Source organism: Xyrauchen texanus, chromosome 35 (genome assembly GCF_025860055.1).
Source record: "Xyrauchen texanus isolate HMW12.3.18 chromosome 35, RBS_HiC_50CHRs, whole genome shotgun sequence".
In the NCBI taxonomy this organism is placed as follows: Eukaryota; Metazoa; Chordata; class Actinopteri; order Cypriniformes; family Catostomidae; genus Xyrauchen; species Xyrauchen texanus.
In genome coordinates this window covers 23492491-23520380 of record NC_068310.1, presented here as the reverse complement: position 1 = coordinate 23520380, position 27890 = coordinate 23492491, and the positions used below count along the sequence as shown (strand labels likewise).

The window sequence follows — 27890 nt, the reverse complement described above, 5'->3', positions numbered from 1 at the left end:
AAGAATGGAAAGCTTCCCCCAACCATGACACAAGCCCGGATCAGTCTGATTCTTAAAATGGACAAAGATCCAAGCGAGTGTAAAAGTTTCCAATTTCCTTGATCGAGCTAGATGTAAAAATGGTGCCAAAAATTTTGGCTAACCGATTAACTAAAGTTATGACATCTCATTTACATATAGATCAGGTGGAGGTTATTTGGGGCCATAGCTGTTCTGATAACATTATGCGTTTCATCAATATCATGTGGTCAGTAGCAAATGATCAGTCTCCTTTCGCTGCCATCTGACTTGATGTCGAAAAGGCGTTTGATATGGTAGAATGGGATTGTCTTGTTAAGATTTTGGAAATGTACGGGTTCGGGAGTGCATTTATTGGTTGGATTGTTACTTTATAAACACCCTGTAGCAGCGCTACAAACAAATGTATTAATTTCACATTATTTTACTCTGGATAGGGACACTCGGCAGGGTTGCCCTCTTTCCCCATTATTGTTCCGTCTTGCCCTGGAACTGTTAGCAGCTGTGATAAGAAAGGAGGATGATTTTCCAGGGGTGATGGCGGTATGTTTGGCGGATAAGCTTCTGCTTTACGCAGATTACATTTTATTATTTGTCTCTGACCCTACTAGATCTGTGCATTGCCTCCACAGAATTATTCATTCCTTTTCCAAGTTCTCAGGATACAAAGTCGATTGGTCTAAATACGAAGCTTTGGCTCTGACTGCTTACTGTTAAATAATGGCCTTCCAGCCGGGAGCCTTCCAGTTGCCCAAACAGGGCATTAAGTATTTGGGTATTTTATTCTGAGCAAATTTTTCAGATATAGTTAATCTAATTTAAGGGTTTAGGTTTATGTAATGTGATTCCATGTTTCCTGTTATGTTTATTGGATTTGTCATTGAAATCAATAAAAATTGTTAATTGCAAAAAACAAAAGCATAATAACAGGAAAATGTATAACAGCAGAGGATTTTGATGCCCGACAGTGAACAAACAGCACTTTGATTGCTGTAGCAGCGGTGCGTTAAAGGACTAAACAAAGAATTAAAGAGACAAAGCTTCTCTGAGAGAGAACCTGTTATGTGGAAATCCGTACAAATAAAGCTTACTATATTTATCTATTAATCATTTTAACATTAAGATAAACATGTGTTTTTTTTTTTTATTTTTAATTGAAACAAAAATTAGTGTGTGTGTGTGTGTGTGTGTGTATGTATGTGTGTGTTTATATGTATGTGTTTATGTATATATACACTCACCTAAAGGATTATTAGGAACACCATACTAATACTGTGTTTGACCCCCTTTCGCCTTCAGAACTGCCTTAATTCTACGTGGCATTGATTCAACAAGGTGCTGAAAGAATTCTTTAGAAATGTTGGCCCATATTGATAGGATAGCATCTTGCAGTTGATGGAGATTTGTGGGATGCACATCCAGGGCACAAAGCTCCCGTTCCACCACATCCCAAAGATGCTCTATTGGGTTGAGATCTGGTGACTGTGGGGGCCATTTTAGTACAGTGAACTCATTGTCATGTTCAAGAAACCAATTTGAAATGATTCGAGCTTTGTGACATGGTGCATTATCCTGCTGGAAGTAGCCATCAGAGGATGGGTACATGGTGGCCATAAAGGGATGAACATGGTCAGAAACAATGCTCAGGTAGGCCGTGGCATTTAAACGATGCCCAATTGGCACTAAGGGGCCTAAAGTGTGCCAAGAAAACATCCCCCACACCATTACACCACCACCACCAGCCTGCACAGTGGTAACAAGGCATGATGGATCCATGTTCTCATTCTGTTTACGCCAAATTCTGACTCTACCATCTGAATGTCTCAACAGAAATCGAGACTCATCAGACCAGGCAACATTTTTCCAGTCTTCAACTGTCCAATGTTGGTGAGCTCTTGCAAATTGTAGCCTCTTTTTCCTATTTGTAGTGGAGATGAGTGGTACCCGGTGGGGTCTTCTGCTGTTGTAGCCCATCCGCCTCAAGGTTGTGCGTGTTGTGGCTTCACAAATGCTTTGCTGCATACCTCGGTTGTAACGAGTGGTTATTTCAGGCAAAGTTGCTCTTCTATCAGCTTGAATCAGTCGGCCCAGTCTCCTCTGACCTCTAGCATCAACAAGGCATTTTCGCCCACAGGACTGCCACATACTGGATGTTTTTCCCTTTTCACACCATTCTTTGTAAACCCTAGAAATGGTTGTGCATGAAAATCCCAGTAACTGAGCAGATTGTGAAATACTCAGACCGGCCCGTCTGGCACCAACAACCATGCCACGCTCAAAATTGCTTAAATCACCTTTCTTTCCCATTCTGACATTCAGTTTGGAGTTCAGGAGATTGTCTTGACCAGGACCACACCCCTAAATGCATTGAAGCAACTGCCATGTGATTGGTTGATTAGATAATTGCATTAATGAGAAATTGAACAGGTGTTCCTAATAATCCTTTAGGTGAGTGTGTGTGTATATATATATATATATATATATATATATATACACACACAGTGGGTACGGAAAGTATTCAGACCCCCTTAAATTTTTCACTCTTTGTTATATTTTAGCCATTTGCTAAAATCATTTAAGTTCATTTTTTTCCCCTCATTATTGTACACACAGCACCCCATATTGACAGAAAAACACAGAATTGTTGACATTTTTGCACATTTAATAAAAAACAAAAACTGAAATATCACATGGTCCTAAGTATTCAGACCCTTTGCTGTGACACTCATATATTTAACTCAGGTGCTGTCCATTTCTTCTGATCATCCTTGAGATGGTTCTACACCTTCAATTGAGTCCAGCTGTGTTTGATTATACTGATTGGACTTGATTAGGAAAGCCACACACCTGTCTATATAAGACCTTACTGCTCACAGTGCATGTCAGAGCAAATGAGAATCATGAGGTCAAAGGAACTGCCTGAAGAGCTCAGAGACAGAATTGTGGCAAGGCACAGATCTGGCCAAGGTTACAAAAACAATTCTGCTGCCCTTAAGGTTCATAAGAGCACAGTGGCCTCCATAAGCCTTAAATGGAAGACGTTTGGGACGACCAGAACCCTTCCTAGAGCTGGCCGTCCGGCCAAACTGAGCTATCGGGGGAGAAGAGCCTTGGTGAGAGAGGTAAAGAAGAACCCAAAGATCACTGTGGCTGAGCTCCAGAGATGCAGTCGGGAGATGGGAGAATGTTGCAGTAAGTCAACCATCACTGCAGCCATCCACCAGTCGGGACTTTATGGCAGAGTGGCCCGACGGAAGCCTCTCCTCAGTGCAAGACACATGAAAGCCTGCATGGAGTTTGCTAAAAAACACCTGAAGGATTCCAAGATGGTGATTAAATAAGATTCTCTGGTCTGATGAGACCAAGATAGAACTTTTTGGCCTTAATTCTAAGCGGTATGTGTGGAGAAAACCAGGCACTGCTCATCACCTGTCCAATACAGTCTCAACAGTGAAGCATGGTGGTGGCAGCATCATGCTGTGGGGGTGTTTTTCAGTTGCAGGGACAGGACGACTGGTTGCAATCGAGGGAAAGATGAATGCGGCCAAGTACAGGGATATCCTGGACGAAAAACTTCTCCAGAGTGCTTTGGACCTCAGACTGGGCTTAAGGTTCACCTTCCAACAAGACAATGACCCTAAGCAAACCGCTAAAATAACGAAGGAGTGGCTTCACAACAACTCCGTGACTGTTCTTGAATGGCCCAGCCAGAGCCCTGACTTAAACCCAATTGAGCATCTCTGGAGAGACCTGAAAATGGCGGTCCACCAACGTTTACCATCCAACCTGACAGAACTGGAGAGCATCTGCAAGGAGGAATGGCAGAGGATACCCAAATCCAGATGTGAAAAACTTGTTGCATCTTTCCCAAAAAGACTCATGGCTGTATTAGATCAAAAGGGTGCTTCTACTAAATACTATACAAAGGGTCTGAATACTTAGGACCATGTGATATTTCAGTTTTTCTTTTTTAATAAATGTGCAAAAATGTCAACAATTCTGTGTTTTTCTGTCAATATGGGGTGCTGTGTGTACAATAATGAGGAAAAAAAATGAACTTAAATGATTTTAGCAAATGGCTGCAATATAACAGAGTGAAAAATTTAAGGGGGTCTGAATACTTTCCGTACCCACTGTATATATGTGTGTGTGTGTGTGTGTGTGTGTGTGTGTGTGTGTGTGTGTGTGTGTGTGTGTGTGTGTGTGTGTGTGTGTATCCTCAGCTGACAGATTCATTGGATTCTATCCGCTAAACACCAGTTTCATGTACAACAGTAAAGAGAAGACTCAGGGGTGCAGGCCTTATGGGAAGAATTGCAAAGAAAAAAAAACACTTTTGAAACAGATAAAAGGGTTAGAATGGTCAAAGAAACAGACACTGGACAACAGATAATTGGAAAAGAGTGTTATGGATCTTAACCCCATTGAACTTTTGTGGGATCTTCTATATATATATATATATATATATATATGCAGGATCTTATATATATTAGGGCTGTCGAGTTAACGTGTTAATAACGCACGAATGATTGTACAAAAAATAACGCGTTAAAAAAAAATTCTGCATTTAATCACATGCTTGTAGTACCACCTGTATGCTCCAGAGGGCAGTAAGTTAAATTTCAGCTGTGTGAGCAACATACGGTTTATACAGTGAAGAAAACAACACAGATATGCGTTACTAAGGGTTCAAATGCGAACTAGGGGATCTCGATATGTGTTTAAAGATTGAGGATTAAACTATATTTAACTTGACACAGTGACCTAAACATTTTATTTATATGACGCAAGACCCGAGACGCGACACAAGCATGTCTGACGCAGGTCGTATGGTAGGGTGACCACCTGTCCCGCATTTTGTGGGGCAGTCCCGAAATTGGAAGCTTTGTCCCCTGTCCCGCAAGTCATAAGCAGTGTCCCGCATTTCAATTTTGTCTGTATAATTTTGTATCTTTATTATTATTTCGGCATCATTTTATTTCATCGTCCTTTTATTACAAAATCACTATAAAGAAAACACTGAACATGCACAGCCTTTTTTTCTTGCCAGAGCAGGAAAACACTGGGGAAAAAAAACTGCCCTCATAATAAATCTCCAACTGATTTACAAATTCACTTGCGAAATGGATCGCTGTGAACTGTATGCCAATGATTGACTTATGATCAATAATATGGTAGTAAACAATACAGTAAAAAATTGTGTTCTAAAGCCACTTTTATATTGTTTTATCAATGATGAACTCTTCTGCTACAGGAATGTAATGCATTTTAATTATCTGAATATTTTTTTCATTTTATATATATATATAATTTTTTAATATTTAAAGATAACTATGTATAAGTATTTCATCATTACATATTGAATTATTGTTATACGAGGGGCTTTCTCAGCAAATATTTGTATATGCGATTAATCGTGATTTATACTCTTTACATCAGTTTGTCACTGAATGTTGAAGTCAGACAGTGAAATCTGTTCCAAAACATTTTTCCTTTCCTTTGAATGGTTGTTTTCTTTTAATCCTGTACCTAGACAAAGTTTTGAAAATGTTGTTTTTTGCTCATTGATTTGGAATGTCTGGGGCTGGTTGTCACACAGGGTCGTTACAAAGGTTTTCTCAATAGTGATAACATTGGAGTTCAATGTTTGTTTTTCTCTTGCAGAGGTTTTGTATGTATGTTTTTCAAACCCCTAGTTCAAAACCCTATTAAACCGAGAATGCGTTTGTGGGTCAAAAATGAACCAGTGTTTAGTTTTTATACATAATTTTTACATGATGTTGTCTTTTAATCCGACGATTCTGGTATATCATTTAAGGTGGCTTATATCATGTGAACTGACCTTTTTTTTTTTTTTTAGTTTATTTTGCATTATTCATATCTCTAGAATGGATATGTGGGTTGCATATGACGTGTATGTGCTTGACCTTTCGGATTCAATGCATTTAATACTGTTATTTTTGTAATACATTAATTAATGTTTTCAGTTTCCATTTGTTATGCAATTAAATACATGTTAAATATCATGTTCACATTCATAAATAAAGTATGTGTTGGATGCAAGTATAGAAAGTTGACTTTCAGCCAATGATTATATCCAAAGTTCTTGAAATTATTGGACAGTCCTCTTCTAGCAATCATGGAGAATTGATGACTTGATCAGCAAGGGCACAATGGTTATAGCTCCTGGACCACTTCTTAGTGTATTTGAACCTGCAACTTTTCTTTTTTTTAGTAAGCTTCAGCACTCTGAACAAGTGTGATGTAAATGTGAAACTTTTTCTCTAAAATTGTTGCTTTTAGAAGTAATTGTATCTCGAACTGAGTGCTGTTCAAAATGTGGAAAAATACATGAAGCAAGCTGCCTGCTCAAATGTAACTTATGTAAATTAATACCAGTTATGCATTCCAGGCATCATAAAAAGCTTCTATTATTGTAATTGTAATGTACAATTAAGAGTGGTTTGTCTATTATGGCACTACTTTGGAATAAAGTGTGAACTTTATAGGCTGGGTTTCCTAAAGCACTTAGTAGAACATTAGTAGCACTTAAATTGTACTAAAGTGTTTCTAGCAAATCAGTCCACTGGCAGCCATATTTGGAACACTCCCAGCAGACTATTTCCAATTTTCAGTCATGACAGTGCAGCTCCTATCTACTTGAATGGGGGAACATAGAAATCTCAAAAACTGTTGGTCAAGAACATATTTCAAATCAGCAGTAAAATATGATAATGCTGGTATCATCATGCTTTTTTACATCAGATTACACAAAAAATTAATTTCCCCGGCTTGTGTAGCTAATGCACATGCACGTTCTCAAGATGATTTACAGGCGATGTTTGTATCTAAAAGGTTATTGGCTCTTTTACCTGTAAGGTGGGACTTCCTTTCTTCATCGGTTGACCGTTGGGTGCTAGAGCTTCTTGGTGGGTGTTCCAGTTTCTCCCATTCATTTTAATAGAAGTAGCCTGTCTCTGCTAATTAGTCTCTAGTTTAACTTAGTCTCTAACACATGTTTCCCAAAACTATTGAGTAGTACGTAAAAACGTTAACGAGAGCTTGTAATCACTATTAAGTCCATTAAGTGCAACTTAAACATATCTTGCATATTTCACAGTTTAACAGATACTAAGGGACATTTATTAAAATATATTCATATATTTGGAAATACAATAGAAAGCCATTGTTCACTATTTCATAGGATGAAAATTTATTTTTGTTTTTAATTGCTTTGAAATCAGAAGGCAGTCTCTGCTGTCTACTTATACAACGTTATGGATCTAAATTTACATGACACATAATACACAATAATGTTGGTCTTTCTCTCTCTCTCTTTCTTTCTTTTTATATATATATATATATATATATATATATATATATATATATATATATTAGGCAGATTTTTACATAAAGGTTTAAGTGAGTTCTTGAGATAATGGCATTTTTCACAAAAGTTATCATTTCGAGGTAGGTTGTCATGTGTTAATGTCATACATTTATACAGTTAGTTTGTCAATGACTATTTGTTGGTCAAAACAATGTTTTGATATTTTTGGTTGTTTCATTTTTTGTGCTTTCCTTATGAATGGCATAGATGTTGTTTTTGTGCTTGTGATGGTGGGGACATGTTCCCCAGCCCCCCAATGAAAATTTCAAATGAAATCTATGCCACTGTTTAATGGCAGGTTTCATTTTGATAACTTTGATGTCCGAGTGCTTTAGCATTGATTCTACGAATGTGATCAGGCCATATGCTCCCCTTCTGAAAGTAGTCTGCGTAATATGATTGAGCCCTTACTTTATGCCATATTACAATAAGTCTAGTGCATGTGCATGCACTAAAAGAAAGCTGCACAACTGAGAAAGTTTAAAACTTCTGAGACTGTCAATCTGCGCATCTTATCACGTGGCTCTCTGTGCATGACACCGCAATTCAAGACTCCCAGCTTGTGGTGGCTCATGCTACTCTCCGCTATCCACATACAATTGAGAGTGAGAATTACTAATTGTGACCACGAGGAGGTTACCCCATATTACTTTACCCTATGTAGCAACCGGGCCAATTTGGTTGCTTAGGAGACCTGGCTGGAGTCAATCAGCACCCCCTAGATTCAAACTCATGACTACAGGGGTGGTAGTCAGCGTCAATACTCGTTAAGCTACCTAGGCCCCCCGATTTGCACTTCCTTGAACAGCTCCCACATTAATACATCAAACAATATGACTTTTGTGATGGATGTGGCTTTCTGAGACCTGTGTGTGTGTGTGTGTGTGTGTGTATGTATCTGGTGGGCATGTGTAGACTTGTTTTTTGTCTGAGTGAAGACGCACTCTGAGTTCACACAGCGGTTGGTGGACAGTGATGCAGTGATGCAGTGTTTGGCAGCACAGCAATACCCACAGTATAAAACCAAGCTCACTCATCTGTGTACACCCAAACCTTTTAATCATATGCACTGTGTCTGTGTGTTTTTGGTTGTTTGAGCAGTAAATCCAACACCCCCACCCTATAGCACTTTCTTATTTTTTCAAGATATCCTAAAGGCTCCTCCAAAGGCATTGAAGGCTTTATTTCATCTACGTACTTTTCACAGTACACAAAGCACATGGTTTACAGAAGAAAGCAGGTATGACAGCCTGTTTCTCCCAACACTGATATCTCCAGGATAAGCATAATAAAAGGCCTCACATGTTTGTGTGCCAAAAACATTTTCCCCTTCTGCACTCACCATACAGAGACCCTTGTAACAAGTCTGAGTCAAGAGTTACAGCACATCAACAGATTCAGCTAAATAATTACACATTACACCACAGCACCTTAATAAATCTCCATCACTCTAGAAAATTGTCTAAGAATCCTTCTCAATTATCCCTGCAGAAAAACATTGCAAAAGCAAGATAAAACCTTGTCCTAACGCAATAAAAGATTCCAGTGTCTGTACACAATAAAAGTGCATCATGACACAATCACAGTCGATTAGAACATAATTGATTCTTAATATAACGACATCACAGAAATCAAAGCCAACTGACAATTAAAAATGGCCTGTCATGCTTTTCTTTTGACAACAAGTAGTTGTGCCATAAAATCAGATTTACATGGTAGAGATGGTCTTGCCTGGTTAGGACAGCTTCTGATTGTAACTGGTTTCACGTGGTTTCTAACTGGAGGAAAACAAGGTTTTTAGCTCCAAGCTGGTTTGTGTGGTTGTCAGATGGACCTCCACTGTGGGGTCGAAGTCGTCTTTATAGACCATCTAGGTCAAACTGGTTAGAGCTTGGCTAAGCTGGTGATGACCTGGTTAACCATGTTCCAAAACACTTTGAACTAGATACGAGTCTCTCAATTTATTGATAGATTTCAGCAGAAATACATTTGAAATAATCAACCGATAGAATCTCAGGAGTTCTATGTTCAGTTTTTCATTTGTATTCTTATTGCTGGTGCAGATCTCAGTTTGTGACTATATTCTCTCCTTTTTTGTGTGTTGTAGAGTTTGCACATAACTGCACCATCATGGGCTGCCAGTACAATTGTTCAGTCACACTGTCAGGCCCCAAGTGCTACTGCAGGAATGGCTATGAGGTGGGAGAGGATGGGAAGACATGCAAAGGTGAGCTCTGGTCCTGTACCTTTATGATCAGAGATCTCTTTTGTTATTAAGCGATGACTGGAAATATTGAGGAAGTGTAGTGGCTGACTTTTTCCAACTGTGTGGTTTTCTTGACTTCAGATTTTAATGAGTGTGCGGTGTATGGGACCTGCAGTCAGACATGTACAAACACAGAGGGCTCCTACACCTGCAGCTGTGTGGAGGGCTACCTGCCTCAGCCAGATATCCGCTCATGCAAGGCCAAGAACGGTAGGAAACAAACACACTTTCTGCTACTCCTTTGTTGCTAAGGGTTTCCACGGTCCTGGGAACCGGTCCTTTGTTAATTATTTTTTTATGTAATAAAAGTCATTTCTAAAATGAATACATGTTTTCCTAGCTATGCTCTCCCCTAAAATATTTAATTATGCAGTATTCAAATTGCTGTTTGTGAGTGCAAATAAATAGCTAATAAATTGAATGGATAATAATGTTTAAACAAACAAACAAAAATAATAATGTTTTTTAAGTTGTGTGTGTGTGTGTGTGTGTATGTATGTGTATATATATATATATATATTAGTCAATATGTGTGGGAACCCTGGTTCTTCTTTCGTTTGTCAAATCCTTTTTGGAAATAACAAGACTCCCATGTTTAAGACCCCGTAGATCGACATCCATACCTCCTCATAGCCAACTCCCAGAACATCCAAGCCACGTCTTTGAGTGGAGCCAACCCCATCTCCATCAACACCAAGCAGACCACAGCCATGGACTTCATCTACACCCAGGAGCTTGTATGCTGGATCCATATGGGTGACTCACCTGCTGCCACCCAACTCAAGTGTGCCAAGTTCCCCAATGCCAAGAGCTTCACGGAGGAGAAGTCCATCAATATCTCCCTCAGCCTGCACCGTAAGTACCATCATTGGGTGTGTTTTATTTGGATGTCTGGTATCTGTTGGGCCGAGAGGTTGGCGTTATATCACATTAATTAATAATAATAATAATTACTAATAATATTATTTCATAGTAATTGTAGAAATATCACAAAGTAAAATACAAAAACATTACATTAAAAAGAATGCTGGAAATGCAATTGGGTTTTATTCTTTGCCTAACCATATGGTAAAGTTTATTTTTCTAAAATCTTGCTACTTAAAAAAGCTTTAAAAAAGGGTACTTAATCACATTATTTTTATCTTCTTTAGATAAACAATACGTTATAAATATGATAATTGATGTGTCACATTTGACACCATTGTAAAAAAGCAGATATATGCACTTCCTGTGACCTTGTGACCACACATCAGTTAAATTCAAAGGTATGTTATTGCATCTTGCTACAATGTTGCTCAGAAACCATAAAAAAACCTACAGTTATGCTGTGTCTACCCCAAGAGTACACAACATTGTGTAATATGTGAAAACTAAATCACTGACATTATTATTAACTGTTCTGTAGACATTTCAAGCGCATATCTGCGGCACAATTTGGAGAGAGGCATGACTTTTCTGCTTTGTGTCACTGTCCTTGTCTCACGAGCTGCACAATGAGAGCATTTAGACAGATATGTTTTACTAACTTTTAAGCCATTTCAGAGCATAAATATTGTATAATGTAAAAATTCAAAAAAATAACATGTTTTTTTGTGTCATACCGCCAAACCCTAGTTGCACAAGATGATCCAAATCTCTTAGCATGTATGTTTATTAGTAATTCAAGTGCTTTCATTGTTTCATGCACTCCTTGTTTATGATGTAATGGTAATTACAGATTTTTGTCTTTAAGGTGATGTGACACAGATTTCCTGTGACATGTCTTTCGTGCTGTTTCCCATCAGCAGAAAGCAAATAACTTAATCTTCCTGTCAGTGTTTATTACTTTTGGTTCCGCTAAATGTATGATTAGGCTTAATGTTTGTCCGGGAAACTAATAATTAGTTATAATTATGTTCTTTGCAGTGGCATGCCAACAGTGACATGTTTATTCTAGATTTGATCATGCAATGACAGTTATTTCGGATGCTAAGGAATACAGTTAACTGTCAAACTTGTTGAATCCGTTGCAACAACACCTTTCATAACTTATAACATTGACTGTTAAATCAGTTTGACATTCTTGCCTTGTGGGGCTTTTCTACATTATCAGGTCTATGGCTTATTTGCCACCTGGACTGGTTTTGTTCCTAGCTGTGTTGCAACAAGATTGAACAACCTGCTTGTCTTGTTTAGAATGCGACTGAAAGAAGTTCCCAAACATTTTTCCTGTTTTAAAAAGCTGTCCACCCCAGTGTGCAGGGCTTAAATAAGTCCAGCGACAAAGTGCGTTGTGCACATAAATGTTGGGAAGAGAGGCCACTGATAGACTGTGGTTCAGAGCTGGATGATGGCATGGCACTAAAACACGCTGGCCTGCATTATGCAGCCTGGTCTGTTGTCATCACCTGGGGACAGTTATCTTATTCACGTGTGCATGCATGCAAATACACTGCAGGCCCAATTATTAAGCAAATTGTATTCCTCCGGATTCATTTTATTGTTGAACAAACACAATGCTCTGTCAATCCAAAATGTTATTGAACGTCAAACCTGAATGTTTAACAAAGAAAAAGTGAGTTTTGTCTTTTTCAGGGGAATATATAAGTGTGCACAATTATTAGGCATCTAAATTACAAAAGAATTTCTCCCAACTCAGTTGTTTATTCTCAATTTTTAGAGTAGATGCAACATATAAGTGACACAAAATGACAATTAAATAAATTATGGCCTTTCAAAAATATTCAGTGACCAATATATAGCCATCCTTCTTTTCAATAATTGCCATGAGCCTTCCAAAAAGTTATCAACTTTTGCCAAAGCAGCAACCACAGCCTCCCAAATCCTGTTCAAAGAGGTGTATTGTCTTCCATCACTGTAAATCTCACATTTGAGAAGGGCCCACAAGTTCACAGTAGAATTTAAGTCAGGTGAGGAAGGGGACCATGTCATTATTTGGGCATCGTTGAGGCCCTTGCTGTCTAGCTAAGCAGTGGACTACTTGGATGCATGTGATGGAGCATTGTCCTGCATAAAGATTATGGCCTTCTTGAATGCCGAGGGCTTCTTCCTGTACCACTGCTTGAAGAATGTACTTTCCAGGAAATGGCAGTAGTTTTGGGAGTTGAGTTTCAGTCCAACTCGAAATGGTCCAACTACCTCATCCTTAATGATAGCAGCCCATAACAGTACCCCTCCTCCACCTTGTTGGCACCTGACTCGAAGTGGTGGCCTGTGTCCATTAGTAATCCAGCCACGGGCCCATCCATCTAGTCCATCAAGAGTCACTCTTATTTCCTCTGTCCATAAAACCTTTGAAAAATCTGTCTTCATGTATTTCTTTGCCCAATCTTGATGCATCAGTTTGAGAATATACTCAGTGGTGGTCGTGTTTCAGCCTTCTTGACCTTGGCCATGTCTCTGAGCACTTGACACCATGACACCAGCACTTGACACCAGTACTGGAATATGGTAGCACTGGAGGATAATGGGTTCCTGGTAGCTTCACGTTTAACTCTTTAGTCTTTTGCAGTTAATTTGTGCCTTTTCTTCATGTGTTTTTTTGCGCCCCAGTTGACCATTCAAAACTAAATTTAGATTTTCCGGTGGTCACGCCTCTATAGTTTAGCTATTTCAAGAGTGTTGCATCTGTCTGAAAGGCATTTGACAAGATTAAAATTTTCAGTGTCAGTTAATCACTTTTTTGGCACTTTTTAGGTAATGAAGCTGCCTAATAAATATGCACACATTGATATAAGGTGTTAGTCACTTTCTCCACACCCTCCCTCATTACACAAATACATACCACCTGAAAATGATTGAATTCAATAAGCACTCAAGTTTATATGGTTTGGAGTTGGAAAAATGTGCATGGAAATAATAAGATCAGAATACTCACTTGTCTAATAAACATTAGACCACATTAAAATCTGAGTTTCAAAATCTAATTTAATCCTGGAAATAAAACAAAGAATCCTTTGGACAAATTATCAGATTTCCTTGCTTCCACTGAAGCACACAAGATGCTCTTTGGAAAGCTTTGCTAGCATAACACTGATCATCAGGTTTTGCACAAACTTTTGGAGTACATGCCAGCTAAAGTACATGCTGTCATTAAAGCAAATGGAGGACATGTTTACATGCAAATACTAAGAAATTCAGAAATGTACTGTATGTTAATTTTGAAATTAATCTTTTAAATCAAATTGTTATATGCAATGAAAAAACCTCATGCATTCCCTTCACTTGATGACCCTAATGATTCTCAGGATATTAAATACTGTGTTGATGTTCATGTTGTTGATAAGTGTTGGACATTCCCAGCAATAGATGTGTCTTAAAAGCCGACTGAGACTAAATATTGGCTGCAATCTGATGAAGACATGAGCAAGTGTGGCATTGTGTTCCTGCCTGGATGAGCAATGGGTATAGAAAGTCAGTGGTGTGAGATGTCCCAGTGGTCCCACAGAACATGTCTTTTCTTTGTGTGTTTGTCCATGTGTGATGTAGGAACAGCAGCAAAAGCCACTCGCTAAGAGACCAGTGAAGCAATTTTGCAGGAAGGGTGCACAGGGTGGGATGGCGAGTTAGTACATAGTAGTTTATTGTTACTAGGAATAATCAGGGACTGTTAACTTTCTAAGCCTTGAACAGAAGTAGCTCAGTGTTATTTGTGGTGGTTGCTAAAGCAAGCTAGATACTCAAATCTGGTCCTGCAGTGAGGTGTGGTTTATTTATTTATTTATTTTTGTCAAAGTTGTGTGTAAGTTGTCATTCTGTTTGAAACAACACTGTAGTTATTGGGATTCTAGCTGACTTCACCTTGCAGGTCATGTTCATAGTTTACTAGATTAATGTTATGTCTACCATCAGTGGCTCACCTGAGAGACTCTGTGTCACTGAGCGGCTTTAAAAGACGTCTGGGCCCTGTGTTATCTCTGGCCCTCTGATTTAAAACTCATTAACATGTAAGACAGACAAGAGGAAACAATGACTCACAATCTTTTTCCGTTGCATTTGTGACTTTGAATGGAACCGGTAGGAGACTATAGCTGGAGTGTCAGATGAGAGTGACTCAGAACCTCGCCTGCCCAGCCTTTCTCGGTAGAATTGTGAAATGTCCAGGGCAGATCAGGTTTTGAGTAATCCAGCAGCCCAGACTCTGGCTCTGACTCCATTTGCCCAATATTCAGCTGTCTACCAGAGCACGCAGGAATGAATTTCAAAGACTAACTTCAGTTCCAGATCCTGTCCCATTGTTTTAATGTGTCCTCAGAACACAGCTAAACTAAAGTCTTTGGTAGGAGCATCAAGCTGTGTAATTACACCACACTTAAAAGTAAAGTTGTAGGTACAGTAAATATTGTTTGAAAAAAATAAAATAATAATTTCCTCAACCTTGTGTCATTCCACACCCATTTGACTTTACTAGGGATGTCCCAATCAGCTTTTTTGCCCCACGATCCCTATCCAATATTTAAATATTAAATATCTGCCAATACCGAGTCCCGATCTGATACATGTATTTGCCTAGATAACTTAACTGCTGACTGTTTTTTTGTTTGTTTACAAAAATAACTAAGTAAACAAAGGAACTAAAAGATGTCTTCAGCTTAATGCATTTAACTTAGTGCAGCTTGCATTTTTATATAACTCGCATATAATATCAACTTCTACTTAGAATGGTGTAAAAGCTTATTTTAACTTTAATATTCAGGTACAAAAATAAATCACAAATCCAGTTCTGTATGGATGAATAGAAATCTTACACTCACAAATGATGTAAACAGCTTGACTTGAATAGTCACAACAAAAAAATAATTCTGTAAAAACGAATTAAATTTCACAATTCCACTTAAGTGGCGTGAACAGTTACACTTGAACAGGCCCAAGTTCAACATTAATGAAACTGTTATTAATAGCTCTGTTGTCAATATCAAAATGCCATTGTGACATACTAACAACCAGTAAAAACCATGAAAGCATCACACACCGCAGAGATGCATTCAAAAAATACGAAAATTATATTCATAACAAGCTCTAAAACTGCTCCAGTGAGAAATCATTAATATCTATGGTCTGTTCACTGTCTTTTAGTTTTGCTGTAACACAAATCAGTAATAATTATTAAGCAAATGCATGAAGACGTGGGTCGTTATTGAAGGTTAAACAGTTATATTTATTATTAGTGGTATTGTTACCAACATTAATCTGATTTAAATTGGGATGAGTGACTGATGATGAGATATTGAGAGCACCTGAAGAGTGTACGTCTTTGACACAGAGTGCTCATGTTAAAGAGAGTAAAGCTAAAAGTGCTCATGATTGCTCAAACAGTCTCTATCACTCAACACAACGTCTGATTGTTACAACTCACATCATATATCATGTATTTGCATGTTTATTTGTTGTTTAATTAGTTTTTAAACCTGTTAGCAGCCTCTAAATCCTCTTCCTGTTCACTGTGCAATGAGTCAGAATAACTACTGTAACGACTCTAGAAAATGGGCAAATTAATATTCATACACGTGTAATTCTGGCACATTTTTAAAAACAGACCGGCCTATTCATCTAAATTACATCATGTCTGAAAGTTTAAATTTGTGAATCCTTAGAATTGCCAACAACTCACCCTCCATAGGCCATTCTGCCATGCTTGAAGGGCTGAGAAAGCACTCATTCATTACAGTAGCAATGTATGTGTTGTTATCTGCATGCTGCAAAAAAGATTGGCCTTAAATCTAGGCATGGTCGGCCGATCACTGATTTAAGATGAATATCGGCCGATTTTGATCGGCGGCCGATCGATCGGGACACCTCTTGACTTTACCCTATGGAACAGGGCCAGGACTGGCCAAATCGATGCTCTACGCAGAGCTCCGGGATTGTCAAATGGACGGTGGGCGAGGCGAAAGTTGCGCGGCGCAGTGCGAGAGGCGATCATCTATGTTCCGCCACTGCTACCGGGTCCTTGAATAATGTATAACGTGTGAGTAAGAGCAGCCAGTGGACTTTCTGGAGCCCCTCTTGGGTAAGATGGTGCCTCCCTCAGGAGTTGGTTCCCTACGCAGACTGCGTAATATGTGTATAGGGAGTGGCGGTACTGCTGTGGAATACAAAAAGTTGAAATGAACAGTTAAATTGAGTGGGGACTGAAGCTTTTAAGGTTAAAAAAAAAATAATGCAAAACACCATAAAAGTGGTCCATATGACCAAATTTAATGGTTGCAAATGTATTTATTGATTTATCTCAAGGCATTTAGATAGAGAAGTCTTTTAAGGAATATTTGTATAGTACCTTTAGCATTAGTAAAAATACGATGTTCCAATTAATTGAAATCTTCATTTGAATGATCCTGATATAAATTCAAAAAATCCCAAGATCCACTTTTGCTATTTGCTTCACTTTTGGTTGTGTTGATTATTGTATCTGTTAAAGAAATAGCAACTGAACTGCATAATTTTAGCCGTTGTTAACTTTTTTGATAATGTTTCATGATATACCACAGCAAAATGAACAGCATGGATGAACAGCAAAATGAACAGCATACTGTAACTAAAATACTGTAAATCCATAGAATCTGAAACAAATGAAAGGGTTTCTAAAATGGAATCAAATCAAAGTAAGAGCTTGTGAACCGTGTTGGGTAAATTACTAAAAAAAGTAATTTACTTCAAAGGGCTAATTCTCTAAAATTTCCTTTTTGTTCATTTGGCAAAACACAAACATTTGTACTTAACCTAATGTTTAAAATACTGTATATTCTACATATATTAGTTTAGAAATATGTAAACCAAGTAATTAAGTTAATTGAAAGTCAGTAGCTGTAATCTGATTACAAGAAATTGAAATGTAATGCACTACACTACTTTTTTAACTGGAAAAGTAATTAATTACTTTGTAATTACATTACACCCAATTCATATGTATGCAACATGGACATTGTAACTGAAATATACCTAAGTGAATCAGAATCTAAACTTTTAAAATGCTTTGTCAGTGTCCTTTGACATTGATCTGTGATGTCCTTAAAGACTGTAGATCATTTGTTCTCTTTAGCTTCACTGTAGGTTTAGTGCATTGAGCACTTAAACCACAATTTATACAGCTTCTCAAACCTTTCATGAAATCAACCACAAAACTTCCTCAAAGATGTCATAAATCAGAGTATCCTTGTTCAATTAAGAAGTGTCCAGAGGGCCTATGCCATCAGGCCTGAGATAATTATATGTTATCAAAGTTCTGATCTCTCTCTAACTTGACCTATAAATCATCAGCCTTCTCTTTTCAGGGTGTATAAGACGTTTTAGCCTACTGTTATTACAGCCACATCTCTTATGACTCTGTTTGGCCATTTTGTAAGAGGGGAAAGAAATGGTCAGGCATGTGGGTAGACAGATGAGTCCTTTTAATGAGAGCATAAGCAGTAGACAGTCCTGTAATGCAAAGTTTTATTTGCTGCAGTGGGGGGTTGTGCTCTTATGGCAGTGCTGCAGTTGACTTGAGTGCTCTAGTTTCACACAGGGGGGAGTGATTTATAACTGTTGCATGGTAGGCAGATGAGTACTCCAGATGTTACCCTGTGACAGATCTCCCCTGTAAAAAAAGAAAAAGCCTCAAAACATGCCAGAACGCAAGCAAACTAGTCTTCAGCAATGCTGTCCAGGACGGGGGTTGGTGGAGTTACCCCACAGTGACTGATGAACTTGGGAAGTGAATATCAGTATTTTGTTATGGTGTTTTCTATTGGTAGACTGATATTATCACCTTTGGCTGATATTTGGCTGTTGGGACGATTAACAGAAGTCGTCTTTTTGCCTAATGTCAGTTTTGACGTCTACTGCAAGTCAGTTGGATATTATAATTTTTTTCTGTTTTTTGAATATTTTTATTAGTGATTTTGAGTAAATATTGCATAAAATAAGTGTTCATTTAAATTCAGAAATTTTGTTATTTTCAAATATTAAATTGTTGTATGTTTATATTTGCATTATTTCGTCCATCGGCCACCTTGCTCTCTAGATATCGGTATTTTCATCTGGCAATTGTATGGTTTGACCACTAATACTTTCATACTAGATGATTCGGTGTGGAACTGTGTCTCTCAGTTTGGTTTTCCAAAGTCAGTGTGCATCTGCGAGCTGCTGCTGAGTTCGCATGAAAAAAGCGGTCTGGGTTATGGGTCCTTTCAAACTCCGGTAAGGTGTTGTATACAACCAATCTGGCCTAAATTATATAAGCGAACCACTCTTGATGACGTTTCCTTTTTACCATGTTTCTTCGGAGAACATTTGAATTTATCTGCATCCAGATATGGTCGACCGATATTAGTTTTTGTTTTAATGGCCAATGCCGACATCCAGAGAGCAGGGTGGCCAATAGGCCGATACAATACCGATAAATCACACAATTTTAAATAGTATATAACAAACATAAAATTGCTATAAAAAAAAAAAAACTCTTATTTAACACTATATTTACTCAATTTCACACAAAACTAAAAACAATGTATTGTATTTTAAATGGTAGATAGCAATTTCTTCAGATTTAAGTTTAGTAATTTATTTGCGCATGAAGAAATTGTTAATATATTAGGAAGAAGGAAATAGCAGTACACAAAGTAGTCCAGCAACCATGAATGGCCTGTCCATGTCAGCAATCGCATTTACTCAAAAATATAGAATCAAACCAATTGTACATACAGTGCATAGTGACCAAGACATTTACATGTCACACACGTGTGAAGCACTTTTACTTTGGGCTGCATTCGAAACGTAGGCAGCTGACTTGCTAACTAATCAGTTAATGGCTTAACTGGCAGCTGTTTTGAACCGTTTGAAAAGCACATTCATTTCATCCTACCTCCATATACAGCCTCCAGAGGCAGCAAATTCATGGTTTCGGACGCAGCCTAGATGTTGCACTCACATGCTTGTGTGGATCCAGTGTGATCCTCAATCTCCTGACAGTTTTAAACAGCTTGGATTGCCTCCTTGGATTGTGACCACTGACCATCATGATTTGTGAATCAGAGGAACTTTTGAGCCTGAAGTTTTTGATTCTGGCTCATAGAATACATGCTTCAGAGGAAGATATATTAGATGAGCATTCGATGGGCATTCGAGGTTCGTGAATTACATCTGTTTAAACGAGATATTCCCATTTTTGCAGATGGTATATGATATTAGTTTTATTGATATTTGCCTTTTTGTCATTAGACAAGTTAGTTAAAATTTACAGGGAACTGTTGAGGAGAGAGAGGGAAAATGAAACAGGCGAGCACTTTAACTTTATGAGCTAAAACACATCTGCTGCAGCTCTGATATCCGGACCGTTTAAATGACACTGTGTTTCACGCCGGTCAATTATTGTAGTAACACGTTGGCACATAACAACATAATGAACGGTGACTGCTCATTTACATGTCTCAGTCAAGAAATTAATCGGCCAAACGGGAAAATTTATCATCTGATGCCGATAATTAAAAAAGTCAGAGTATCGGTATTGGCAATATATCGTTTGACCAATAGTTCACATGAAGCAACTGAACCCTACTGCAAGCCTAACTTACACTAAGCCTGAAGTGTAAAAACACCCGTACTCATGCCTGAGGATGTCACAGCACTTCATCGACTCAAAAACACCGTGCCGCTGATTGTATACGTAATAGCATCCTACAGTTTTGAGAATGGCCATCATCTAGTCCAGATGTGTCTAAGCTCCACAAGTGAGTCTGCTTGTGCCATCATTCAGTCATGAGACATGATTCATGTGTCTTCCTGTACAATGGAATACTTCTATTTTTTTCTCTCTCTCTCTCATACAGAGACTGGCTCTACTTTTGAAAATGCTGTTCAATTTGAACAATTAGTGCACAGTGAAACCCTTGTGTTATGCTTCGCTAGAATGTAGGAACTCAGAAGAATGTAAACACTGTAGACAAATGTGACAATATCTGTTACAAGATATCACAAAGAATGCTTGGTCTAGTCCGCAAACCTATCAGCTGCAAATCCGCTATTGCATTATCATACATCTGGACATGTTTTAGTTTGGGGCCGTTCACACTGAAAATAATATATATATATATATATATATATATATAGACACAGTGCCAAAAGTAGAGCAGAGCACGGGTGTCTCGAGACGCTTTTTTAACAGTTGAAGTTCTTTTTAACTTGACACAGCAACTATGTCCGTCTAGTACAGTCTAGTTTACATAGGGAAACAATTGAAAATGGCATGGATGGATGCAAAAATGCATTTGGTGTGATTATCCCCTACTTTTGTGTAGTTGACATTTCCCAGCAGTGTCCTGCAGTGTGAAATGCTAGACTTAATCTAAAACCATTTTAAACAACAATTCTCTAATTCATCTGCCTTGTACGTTGCAGTGTAATTAAATACCTTATTTTAGCATTTGGAATTGGTGTTGTGTATCCCATACATCCAAGGCATTCTATAAGTGTTGCCTTTTTTAAACGAGTCTTCCATTCATAAGAATCCCACCAGCGTGTCCCATGCTTTAAAGACACTCAGCACTTTGTTCTCTTCACCCTTCTTAAATCTCTCATTTTACTCCTACCCTCCAATCTCTGTCACTGATATAGTTAAACCTCACTTGTAGCTGTAACCATGTCTTATCTACAGCAGTTACACTTGATGTATTTGTAGTTGCATACCTATATCTGCATCCACTCATGGTAATTTAGATCTATTTGAAAAATGCAGGGTAATCTTAGCATTACTTTCCCTTTCTGCAGGAACATTGCCAACCTTTCCAATTTCTTTCTTTATTCCATTCAGAATCACTTGCAGTGTTTTGCCACATTTCAGACTTACAGTTTCAAACTGCTATTGGAATTCATAAGCGAATGGCTTCAACTATGTGTTACCTTCGCCTTGACAGAGCTGTAGGTTTTTTTCAGCTTCTGATTAGTTACAGATGTTCATTCCACATATTGTTTCACAGTTTCACTCTGTCTTCCCTTCTGGAGAAACAAGGGGATGTAGAAAGATGAGTAATCCAGTTTGATTTTACAACCCTCTACATGACGAGAATGTCAGGACGTTTTAGCTGGACAAAATGTCCTCGGGAATAACGTGTCTTTCACAGTTTTGCGCAACCGGTACTGTGATGTTTGTTTTGTGGTGTGTGGAGACTGTGCAGGGGCTGGAGGGGGGTTAGTGGAGATGAAGGTAGTTCTGCGTTTTCCGGCAGGGCTGCTGTTTACTGGAGCCGGGCATGACTCTGTAGAAGCTTGTGAGAAATGTCTGTGTCTGGTTCCACTGGTTGCACAACAGGATTATTTCCCCTACATATGCATCACGAGGATCGACTAGTCTTGCAACTAGTAAATTAGTGTGGTTGACTATGTTATACAAAGTTTCTGTGGTGGAAATGACAGTGATGGAATTCTTTCCATTTTTATTATTTTATTTTTTTTATATAAAATGTCCGACTCTGTCTTGCAAATTTCATAGCTAACATTTTGTTTATCCTAAATGCACATGATTAAATAATTAAATAATTTGGCAAAATTACTGCTTGGTTAAATATGATGTCCAATAAAATGATTCTCCTCACAAGGGATTTTTAACTTGATTTTAGGTTTACTTCAAATATCACTAGTCTCATGTTGCATCTCAAGCAAGCTCTTCACTGACACTTATGTTGACTTGGTTAAAAAGTTAACTTCGTTAACCATTAACTTCGACTTTTACAGTTTTAAACATGATAATTTACATTTTTGTAATGGACTTTTTGTACAAACTTTTGTACATTTTAAAGTTAAATGCATCAATCTGGTCGACTTTGAGAGCAAATTTAAGAGGCTAGATCTATGAAGACCTTTGTGCTCTTGTAATCAATTTTGTGCTCTAGTAGTAATTTAATCATAAAAACATTGGTTGTATAAATATGAATGGTGATGACACCGCAAAAAAGTCACACCCACAAAGCATAAACGAGACAAATGGTCAAAACACAAAATCGACTAGAGCATACATTTGAACCATCAAATAAATTAAACAAAAGTTTGTTGAAACTCTGTTGAACTTGCTCCTCAGATTCTGAAAATAATTACGTTGTCAGAGCCGCTGGGAATAACGTTAACATTAGATAATGTGTGTGTGTGAGTGTGAGAGAGCATGCATGCGTACAGCAGGGCGAGTGGTGGGGCTGAGGCTGACTGACTGACTGGGAGTGAGAGATTCTTTGCCGAAGAAAGGGTGCAAACACGTTAGAGATGTTATTATGAGAATTGTACAAATAGTTTCGGTTCATTATGAAACAGTCTAGATAAATAATGGGAAACACTGGTCTGGTTGTGGGACAAGGAAAAAGTAAAATATTTATGTAGAAAAGCTGAGCAATGTGCTGGGGGCTTTAGCTTTTAACAGTTAGGTAAAAACATATCAGGAAAGTTGAGTCTTTAAATTTGTCCACTTTAAAACACAGTTGTTACAGGCATACATATATTAAGATGGACGCCTTTTAGTCGCTGCGTCACATATTGTGTTTTTAACATTGTGAGTCAATTTAAAAATACAGTAGTCCAACTTTTAAAAACATGTCCAAGGATCCCTGAGTTCTTTTCCATTCCATTGTGCTTTATCTAGTTGTTCTTGAATGCAATAATTTGTCTTGTAAAAACGGCAGATGTAAATGCCTCCAATCGGGCTCAGGTAAATCCAAAACCAGCCTCATTATACAGGGCTTCGTTAAGAAAGGTTAGTTGACTATTTGTTCAGACAGTGGACCGATTTGTCGATTATAAAATAAGTGGTTTTGCACATCCCTAATGTCCTCATGTCTGTGTATAATTAGTGGATTTCTGCAGAAATCACTTCCCCTTACAGGAAGTGTGGTGGCAGCAGTTGCAACACCAGACATCATTGGAGGCACCACAACACGGCCTGCACAGTTCTTCCAGAAAGACTCATTTAGTCAGAGAAGAGAAAAAGAAACTCGGTCTTCACTAAATTACCATTTCAAACTCTTTCCCAGAATTGAGGATCTTGGTGTGGCCAATTCCAACATCCCAATGTGTGCAGGGAAAGGTGAATTAATGAGAAGTGTGTCTGTGGCTATTTACTTTACCTAAACCTTCTTCACAAGTTCAAATACCTGACAGATTGGAACAACCCAAAGCCACCCTTAAACCAGCACATCTCACCTGCTTTAGAAGATTCATCCCAGAATCATGTGTTAGTTGTGAAGACATTATATTTCAGACTTTCTGCCATTAGATTTTAATGTGACATGAGATACATGGGGGGTAAACAATTTGAGTGAATAATCGTCTTGTGACAATGAGTCAGAGGTTGGCAGATACACGCACAGACATACACGCAGAGACATGCATGTTTGCTCATTATGATTTTTCTGAGAAAAAACAAAGCATGAACAGACTTATAAAGTTCACATCTTCCTCAAGCAGAAAAAAAAACTATACAAATAAAAATGATTTGATTTGACTTGTTTTTTACTTATTTTTTTTCTACTTTGGCAACAAAATCTCAATGTTTTCTCTTTGCACTGTCAAACAAACAAGAGAGAGCCAATGCTGAAGCATTTTACCAGTCAGAAATTAGCATAATTATTTCTGACAAGAGTACGCGTAAGTAGTCATCGAGTTCAACATGCGTTTCGAGATATATCGCTCGAATGATCAGAATGGCATATCGGATGAAACTAGATAATCTAGATTTTTTACTCAAACAGGTTTCAATGTAAAAACTTAATGAGGTTTCTTGCCAGATGTAGTTTTGTGTCCGTTTCTCCCAGAGACAAACTCGACTGTGATCAGCGCCATATTGTTTTTCATATTACTCAGTGCGTCAAAAGTTTAACCCTTTACTGAGCCCAGATTGTTCTGAACTGAAATCAGTCAGTTTAAATTAACAAATTATGCATAGATTAAAGCAAAGACAAAACACAATTTCCATGCAGGAGGATAAAGTACAGCTTGTTGCAACAATGCTGGCTAGGAGACAAAATGTTAAAGAGAGTGAGTGATTTTGGGATTGGGCTTAATTTTACATTACCTTTTGGGCTGGGTTGAGTCAGGCCACACTGTGGGCTTGGGGCTTCATTTTAAGACTCGCGCAGACCTCTACTTCTAACTTGGCACAATGTGGTAAGTTATTATCTGCAAGGAAAGCTAAAACATAAAAATATGATTTCTTTCCAAAGGCAATTTATTTGGAGACAAGCAGTTTTGAGAAATACATTAGAATACAATAGTGTGACAGGTAGTAAAATAGCAAAAATGCTAATTATACAACATCAATAGTGGTTTACTTATGTGATTATGGACCGATTGCTTTCTTACCACCTGCAAGCCATATATGAATCTAGACCAGGGATTTTCAAAATGAGAAAAAAAAGAAAAAAATTGCAAAAATGATTAAATATAATATTTTGATCATTTATTTTGGCTCAAGTACAATGACAATATAAAATCAATTTCTTTCATTTTGAAAACAGCATGTTGTCTTTATTTCATGCTTACTATTTTTCACTCAAAGTACATGAATTTCTTGAATCAAAATTTTTCACTTGCATCATCATATTTGGTTGTCCTTGGCCTTTTAAAAAGATTGGAAACCCCTGATCTTTTCAAGTGGGCTTCAAGTGCCTGGCCAGGATGTGGCATAAGGAAAATAAAATGTGTCTGACTGACTTACTAACCAAACTTATTCTTTCTTTACTAGTAGAGATGTCACTTTTAAATACAAATACCTTGCAGCTCTTACAAAGTAACATAGCTTCTCTTTTCTTTCAGATGTTTCCTTTTGTCCTTTCCACGTTCCAATACGATGCATCATCTTTCTGCTGAGTCAGATAGAAGCTGCAGTTATGACAAAGACTAAAAATAAAGCAAACACTGAAACACTCTCTCCCCCTCTCTTTTTTTCCCCTCTTTCTCCCTCACTCTCTCCCTCTCTTCCTGTCTTTTCTCTTCTCTCCACCTCTCACAAACTTAGATGTGGAGCAGATGGCCATTGACTGGTTGACGGGAAACTTCTACTTTGTGGATGATGTGGACGATCGCATATTTGTGTGCAGTAAAGATGGCTCCACCTGCATTATTCTGCTGGACCTGGAGCTCTACAACCCCAAAGGAATCGCACTGGACCCAGCCATGGGGTTAGACTACACCCACCCCAAGCCCTTCTCTGCACCATTAGATCATTAGTATTCCCAGCAGTGTCATTGTTTTTAAATCTCTGCAGGCATATACACATTTTTTTTTAGTGTTGACTTGGTTCTCGTGTTTGCACCTTATCCTAGTATCAGTTCCTACTAGTGTCCATCTGTTCTGACCATGATGAGGTTTTTTTAATGATTGATACATTTTCACTTCCTCAACCACAATAATGCAATGAGTCAATAATGAGAAAAGTCATCAAATCTATAACCTGATGAAGTATGGGAATAATGTAGTGACCATAAAATGTTCAGCAATTCAAAACTGTCTTGAATTTTAGCTTCTTCTGAGTTTTCACTCATTGCATTGATCAGTGGTTCGCAATCATTTTGACTCCAAGGCCCCCAACTGCCTAATGGTGCATTCACATACAACGCAAAGGAAATGTTCACCTCGCATTGATCACGCGAGTTTGACCGCTGGATTATAAATGTGTGTTTAAACTGGTGTTCACGCGAGTAACGCGAACCTGCGAGCATTCCCCCTCCTCTTCCAGAAAAGGACAGGAGGAGGGCTTCTACAGCCTGGTTCATAGTAATGTACAACCAATAGCTGGAATCAAGTAGACGTGCATATTTTCAGAACTTATCAAGTAGTCCAACTTCCCTGCTCACTTTCTTCCAAGCGATGTCTTTTTTTCGTCCGGATGTTGTGTCATACAATTCCGGGTGCCCACACACCGCTACAACAATTTTTTTCATTCTTTTTTCCAGATTTCTTCTACTACTAAGTCAGTACTTCAGTGACATCCGGACAAGCTCAATGCTGATAGGCTTTCACGGCAATGCATCATGCGGATCTTTCGGAAAAATTTCAATTTGCGCGGATATGCGAATGAAGCGATTTCGCATGTTCGAGTCACGCCATTCGCTTCATTCGCTCCGCCCGGTGTGAATTTGCGTCTATTTGCATTGACTTTGTATGTAATCGTGCCGTGCGAAACGCTCTCTTTGCGTTGTATGTGAACGCACCATTAGACAACATTCAAATCCCCCCTTTTTTTTTTTTTTTTTTTTTTTACAAATCAGTTGCTGAAGGGAGTTGCTGAACTAAAATAAAGAGTTTACAGTAGGGCTGGTCGGTTTTTCAGATTCATTAAAATTTGCATTTTAACAATTTATATATTTTTTTTATCTAATTTATTTTTTGCATATAAACATTACAATTGCTATAGTAAATTTTTCATAATTTTTTTTTAATGTTTATTCTCTGGTAGAACAAAAAAAGAGCTTTTGCCATCATTCATTGTGTATTTATTTTGTTCCGTATTTGGTTGCCTCTTGAATGCATGACATGTTGTTGTAACGAATGCCCAACTCGAAGGTACCAGCTTCCCAGCTGCACTTGAAGGCAGCATTAATGCCACTCCCTATCTGATCAGCTGCATGTGTGTGGCGCTCCAAAAGAATGTGACAGTTTAACAACACTGAGACTGATATAAAAGACAGCGGTAATATTCCCAGTACGATTGTACACCGTGTGATATTAGCTCCACTTCGTCCATCATGCATGTACTGTGTTTCATGTATATGCATTTTGCAGCGGCGCTGCACCACTGCTGAATTATGAGTGCCACTCTTGGGATTCCTCATAGTTAATTTAATATTCTTGTTGCAACATAACACTTGCCAACCCCAGTCAGCTGTGTGCTTTCTACACTGTGAAAGGGACCCCACCACACACACGCACACAGGTTTGTTTGACTATATAAGTGAGGACACTTCATAGACTTCCATTGATTTCACAGCAGGCTAATTATATTTTCTATCCCCCATCCCTACCTCTAAACCTAACCTTCCAAGAAACCTGTACACATCAGTAGATTTAAAGCTAAACATGATTTGGTCGATTTATGAGCCTTTTTACTTGTGAGGACCACCTAAAATTACATTTTAAAAAATGTGACCCTCACAAACATAGTGAAACCTGTACACACACGGACATACTCAGTGACATCACCGCAATAACAAACTCGCTTAATTTCAAGTGGCCCGCAAGCTAATTTCTGAAATGTAGGATAGG

At 38.2% G+C, this 27890-nt stretch overlaps 1 protein-coding gene across 1 annotated transcript in view; it reads left to right on the top strand.

Moving 5' to 3' along the window:
- Positions 1 to 27890, top strand: part of LOC127629092 (low-density lipoprotein receptor-related protein 1-like) — a 184203-nt gene that overhangs the window by 65300 nt on the left and 91013 nt on the right. The window contains exons 4-7 of the mRNA XM_052106140.1: positions 9516 to 9635; positions 9756 to 9884; positions 10275 to 10529; positions 25645 to 25807. Coding sequence (XP_051962100.1) covers positions 9516 to 9635; positions 9756 to 9884; positions 10275 to 10529; positions 25645 to 25807 — 667 coding nt within the window. The remainder of the gene's footprint in view (positions 1 to 9515; positions 9636 to 9755; positions 9885 to 10274; positions 10530 to 25644; positions 25808 to 27890) is intronic.